The sequence below is a fragment of the Puccinia triticina genome, chromosome 12A, assembly GCF_026914185.1.
Source record: "Puccinia triticina chromosome 12A, complete sequence".
Taxonomy (NCBI): domain Eukaryota; kingdom Fungi; phylum Basidiomycota; class Pucciniomycetes; order Pucciniales; family Pucciniaceae; genus Puccinia; species Puccinia triticina.
Window position 1 is genome coordinate 805,906 of NC_070569.1, and position 6,201 is coordinate 812,106.

The following is a 6,201-nucleotide window of genomic DNA, read 5'->3' on the forward strand; positions in this document are numbered from 1 at the left end:
CACATCGCCTTCAAACATCACTTCCATCCTCCCCCTCTCCTCTTTCCCAACCTCAAAAAAGAAGAACAAGACGACTTCCTATTCTCAGCCGTGAGTGGTCAAGAGGTACAGCCCAATCCAATCTATCGTTAGTACATAGCCATACATAACATTTCGTCATGTCGAACACATCCCCTGCCCCATCGGCTATATCCATCAGACTGGGCTGGGTTTGATTGCTTGTCGAGGGCCTTATCCTGCACCGCCAAGCGACCGTTGGAGAACCTGGCTTTCAGATTGCCGACAATCGGGTGCTTTCACACGCCTCGGGCCTTACATAGGCCATCCATCCACGCGGCGGCTGGCTTGCCCAACCGCTGCCACGCGCACGGCCTGCAGCCCGTGCGCATGAAAGAACGCAAAGGGAAACGCGGGGCCAGTGCGCCGTCGAGCGTTTTCACTCCGCAAACCCAGCCCCGCCCACCACAAGCGAAAGAGCACCGCCCCAGCCACCTCGAGCCTCAGCGGGCAGGAGTCTGGAGCATGTACTGGAGATCCCCCTCGTCATCATCCGCCAGCCTGCTGGCGTGGCCGGGATGGTTGGGGCAGTGAAGACACCATCTACCTGGCCCCGGCACGCACTCCCTGGCGCCATCTCTTCCCTGGAATCTACTGCTGACGATGGCTGCTCGCCATGCCCTGCCGCAACTCTACCAGGCCCCGACGGCCAACACATCCCGCGCTGGGAGGAGCGAAGGGCCTCTCCTAATCGGCTGGCTTTCTCTTGGCCCGAGGAGCTGGGCGGCGTCCCGTCTGCGCGCAGTGGGGCTGGATGGGGTGAAGCAGAGAGACCCACCGGCTTGGGTCGAGTGGGGCTGGCGCACACATGGGGCTCGATGCTCTCGTCATGTCGGTGGATTCGCCCGCTGACTGCCCCCTCTGCAGTGTATATGCCCGAGAGTGTGGTGTGGTGCGCTTGCCCTCTGCGTCCCTTTCCTTTGTCCTGGTTCCTCCTCCTCTTTGTTCTCTCATCCCTTTTCCAGCCAGCCCGACACTCCTTGTCCGCTGGATCGCCTTTTGGAGACACACAAAAGAAAAAAGAAAAAAAAAAAAAAAAAAAAAACACATACAACAACTTACAACAACCTGGCTTGTTTGTTCAACTCTCTTCTTCTTCCCTGCTGTTGTAAAGGATCGTCATCTGCCTGCTCACAAACAAATCCCTCTTCTTAGACTTTCTCTCTTCGACGCTTTCCTCAGCATCACCCCGCCCCCCCTATACCTCATCCCATACTCACCCCATCCATTTCTCTGACTCTCAAAGAGGGCAAAAAAAAAAGATATAAGAAGTCTGGTCTAATCCTGTTTTGCTCGCTTCCTCCCCCCACTCGCTTCTCTCCCCACACCCTTAGATTCGCTCGATAGTTGTTCCTCCTGGTCGCCTAGCCAAGTCTGGCCATCCTCGGCCGGTGTTGTTCATCCCGGCTGTCGCCCGTTCTGATCCTTATCGTCACTATTATCATTACTACTGTGATCGCAGCCCCTTAGCCGAACTGCGTTCCCAACCAACCGCCATGCCAATCCTAGTCCATTCGCGTGCCTCGTCCTTTCCCTTCCGTCGTCGACGCGCCTCGTCCCCTGCCCGTCGTGTCCCCCCCACCGCTGAGCTACTAAACACTCCGGCTGGCCATCATGCCCCAGCCGACTCCTCCCCCCATACCAAAAAACCCTCGAGCGCTTCCCATTCTGACTTGAACCAGCTCTACCGCCAACCGCTGCCTGCCGCGCAGCAGTCCTCCACTTCCCGTCTCCTGCGCCCCTTCCGCCGCCCGAGCACCCACTTCGAAAAGCTGCAGGCCAAGATGTCCAGCGTCAGGTTGAGGTCATCCAACTCGACCCCCAGATTGCCGGAAGCCTCCAGTCACTCTGACTTGGCCTCAGCTCTCCCGCCTGCGCCCCACTCTCCCATCCCACCTTACCAAAAGCTGCTGGCTGACAGCAGACGACCCTGGGAGACCATCCATGCCGAGGAGCGAATGTCCACATTCTCGGACACTTCGCTGCCTCCTCCCATCGCCCCGTCACCCTCGCTCGTATCGGTATCTCTCGACCACCATTCCGACGCTTCATCACACCTCACCTTGGGCAGCGAACCCAGCTCGAACAAGCCCAGCCCTTGGAACTTACCCCCAGCCCTCGATCTGGGCCTCTCGTTCAACTCGCCCAGCCTGTTCAGTGGCCTGCCCTACGGCCAAGAGTCTCCTTCATCCGACTCGTTCCCCCCCGGCTCCTCGAACCACACCAGCGGTCCAGTCCTTGATGGTAGCCTGCCAAGCACATCCGAATCGGCTATCCCGCTGTCTGGTAAGCGATCCTTCCATGTGCATACTGTACTTCGGCTTGCTCACACGTTTTTCCTCGGATCATCATCAGGTTCCTCGAAACACCCCGGAATGACTTGTTCGCTGCCCCGCTCGCAGCAGCAGCCCTTTCGCCTGTCCGAATCCATCGACAGGTCGCCAATGGTCAGCTCATACGTCAACCGCACCTCTTCAAGCTTGACATCCCGCGTTCGACCAACCCCTTCGCCGAGAACCAACGCTGGATTCGGGGCAGACGAGTCTGAGGTTGATTCCCCACCGCCAACCTTGCCATCCAGTCTTCGAGACTCCACCCTATCTACTCCTTTACGAGCCTTACCGCTCCTGAACTCCTACCACGTCACGTCGAATCAGGTCAGACACTCCTCCGACTCCTCCGGCTCCAGCCTTGGCGAGCGCGGCTCTGCCGAGTTCGATGTCGAAGTCGAGGACCAGGCAGGATCTGAATCTGATGATACTGATGGCGCCTCTGACGACGGGGAACTTCCTCAGGCCACTCACGACTCGCCAGAACAGCTGGCTATGCTCACACCCAAGGTTCCGACTCAAGCTGGTACTCAGTCGACTGGTGAGCTCACGACCGCGACTTGTCCACATGAGTGGATCTCTTTTGACACCGATACACCGTCCGTGTCGCAAGTGAAGACGACCTCTGGTCTGCGCTCCCAGCAGCTCTCGGCATCCACGAGCAGCCCTGCGTCCTGCTTCGATCCCTCTAGTAACGTCAAAGCTGAAGCTGTTCAGTCGCCCGGCGAACGCGCCAGGCATCTACTGCTTTCGTCTACTTCATCATCCGCGGCACCACCCCCGCCCCCAACGCGCCCGACACTCGCTTCCCATTGGAGCCAGTCTGCGTCGCGTCTGCACAAGATCACTGTCAGCCAGCACCCAACTGAAAACCCAAGCGTCATCATCAGCCCTTCTCTTACACCCGTCGCTAAGGGCATGCGGCCCCTACAACTCACTCCTCCTGAAAATGTTGTTAGTTGGAACAGTATTGTCCCACCAGCTCATCCCAAGCTGACTCCTTTTCAGTTGCAGAACGCCATTCTCCTGCCTGCTGGCGTTACCACGCTCCGCCATCATTCTATGTACGAGATCCGGCCTATCCTCGTCCTGCCCTCCTATGAGGCCTCACTGCAAAACGCAGGCATCAGAAGAAACGTCGTCGTGCCTCGCGAAGAAGAGGGACATGAAAAGCTGCCGCCGTACAGCTGTGCAATCCATCTCGAAGGCTGGATGCCGCGCAAGATGGAATTCAAAGCGCCTGGTGTTCAGGCCAAGGATCGGGCGTGGAAGCGACAGTACGTGGTTGTGCATGGGACGATGATCCGTATCTACCGGTCCGATCCACATACGCATGCCGTCTCCGGCGCCGAAGATCCCTACAGCTCCAACTTCGTCCACGGCAAATCGATCTCTCCGTTATCCTCCAAGTGCGGGATCAGCACGAAGACCGACCCCTCCTCGTCCTCTGCCCCGCCTCTGCATTTCCATCAAGGCCAATACGACTCGGCGCCAGTGACGTCTCTGAAAGAAGCTGCCCTCGTCAAAGCCAGCCAGCTCCCGACCCACCACAACTACCTGCACCGGGTGTATTCGCTGCAGAACGCCGAGTCGGGCCTGGCGGCGGACTATGTGAAGAAGAAGTACATCGTCCGGGTCCGCGCCGAGGGCGAGCAGTTCCTGCTCCAGGCCAAGGACGACCGCGGCGTGATCGACTTGATCGAGGCCTTGCAAGCGGCCACCAACGTCAGCCTGGACCTCGACCTGCGTGCATTGCCCAAGTTCATCACCCTCCCGCGCCGACGCAGGCGCCGTCGCATCGTCCCCGGCGACGCGCCCGGCCCGGCTGCGGCTGCTCCTGGCGGCGCTGCCCGCAGGGTCGCTGGCCACGCCCTCGGCGCCGCCGTCGTCGAGGGCATGGTCGCCGAGGCCGCCGCCCATGGGCCTCCTCCCCACTGGGCCGACGACGAACACGGCGACCGGATGTCGGACATGCTCGCCGAAGAACAGGTCTGCTCTCCCCCCCCCCCCCCCCCCCTCTCTACCCACACACACTCTCTTCTGACTCGCTTTCCTCTCGTCTCTAGGACGCGTACATGCACGCCCGCAGTTAAACCCGCAGTTAAGCTGGTCGCCCCCGCCCCCGCTCCTGCTCTATAATCGTTTTTTTTTTTGTTTTGTTACCTTATGGACATACGCCTCCTATCCCCACTCGTTCTTTCCTCCCGTCGTCGTCCCTGCAAGCTTGTCGTCCCGCCACTAGCTGGCCCGTTATGTATTCTTTCATCCCCCTACTCACATACACATATACGTATATGCTTTGGTAATCGGTTGTCTGTTTTGGTCGGGTTTTGGTGCGATGGGTGGTGCAACTGAAGACATTTCTGAATCGTTTCTTGGCTGTCTGTCTGTGTGTGTGTGTATGGTGAGGGTGTTGGTGAGGGTGTTGGTGAGGCATGGCTGGCACCTGTGTGCGCCTGTCGAGCGTGAGGGTCTCTGTCTCTCCTTCGCCCCAGGCCCGGCGGGCTGCCTGCCTGCTCAGGAGCCAGGGCCTCCGCGCTGCTAGGCGCCGCTCATATTCGCGGCCCTGGACGGCTGCAATCCGTCAGGCTGTCCCTTGTGCCAACACATCGGGGCCTGGCTCGGCATCCGGGCCGCGTTTCTCGCGCGTTCTCCGCTCCCAGCTTTCTGTCCCTTGCATCCGAATGGCGCGCAGCTGCCACCGACCGTCCGGCCATTCTCAATCCACAAAGTTGAACCCACCCCTTACTCGTCTCTTGCAGACCCAGTATATGCCGCGCGACGCTCTGGCCCGGCCGTCCTTGCTCGTGCCTTTCGCTCCGGTGGCCTTCCATCCGCCAGCCTCCCTTTCCCTGTGTGCGGTTTTAGAGAGGCGGCTGGAAGGCCTTTGGGTGTTGTATATTGGTGAGAGTTTTCGTACCCAAGGCTTTTCATTCCGGTCTGTAAAAGCCACCTGGTCAGTCGACATAAACCTAGTATGAAGCATACCCCAGACCCGCGTGGGAAACAGCCTCCAAGCTACCTTTGCCGCATTTTGAAAACTTCCCAAACTTCTGGAGCATCCAGAACTTCCGGCCGACTCCCCCCCTTCAGGTCGGCCTTGAGCCACAAAGTCAGAACTCCTACACCTCTCCACCCTTACAACCCTTACACCTCGCCCCTCGCCACCCTTAAAAATCAGTAACCCTACATCTGGCTAGCCTTACACCTCGCCAGCCTTACATCTCGCCAGCCTTACACCTCGCCAGCCTTACACCTCGCCAGCCTTACACCTTGCCAGCCTTACAACTCGCTACCCTTACAACTCGCTACCCTTCCCTCGCACCACCTCGCTTGCACCCACCTTGCTCGCACCCACCTTGCTCGCACCCACCTCGCTCGCACCGTTACACCTCCCTCGCTACCCTTACACTACATACCTAGCACCTCGCTCCAGCACCCTTTCACCTTGCTGATTTCCCTGATAGACTCCTTGGTACCCATATGTATATACCATTACAAGTCACTCCACTTCACCGCCCTGACACCTCACAACTGGTGCTACCTCTAAACCTTGTCCCCCTTTTCCCCTTCAGTCATTTCAAAAAGCTTCACATGTTTTCTGATCAAGTTTGACTAATATGTTGTATCTTGTTGTCCAATCAATCAGGTATTTGCAAGTCATTGTTTCAAAAATACAGATGAGAGCAGATAAATGGTTATAACAGGCAGTTATGAATTCATAGAAAGATAAGTCAAGGATATTAATGAAATAGAGCAAGCAACAGATGATGAGATGAAATGGAGTCAGATTGATCAATCAGTTGCATCAATA

At 57.8% G+C, this 6,201-nt stretch overlaps 2 protein-coding genes across 2 annotated transcripts; both read left to right on the plus strand.

Annotated features, from left to right (window-relative positions):
- Positions 1-1,553: 1,553 nt before the first annotated feature.
- PtA15_12A73 (uncharacterized protein) lies at positions 1,554-4,480 on the plus strand (the record flags this gene model as incomplete). The annotated part of the gene is made up of 4 exons (XM_053162234.1): positions 1,554-2,343; positions 2,413-3,341; positions 3,396-4,376; positions 4,454-4,480. 4 exons carry the CDS (start codon positions 1,554-1,556, stop codon positions 4,478-4,480), a joined length of 2,727 nt encoding a protein of 908 aa, XP_053025643.1.
- A 342-nt stretch (positions 4,481-4,822) lies between these two features.
- On the plus strand, positions 4,823-5,842 carry PtA15_12A74 (uncharacterized protein; the record flags this gene model as incomplete). The annotated part of the gene is made up of 3 exons (XM_053162235.1): positions 4,823-5,241; positions 5,337-5,499; positions 5,588-5,842. 3 exons carry the CDS (start codon positions 4,823-4,825, stop codon positions 5,840-5,842), a joined length of 837 nt encoding a protein of 278 aa, XP_053025644.1.
- Between the last annotated feature and the right edge of the window lie 359 nt (positions 5,843-6,201).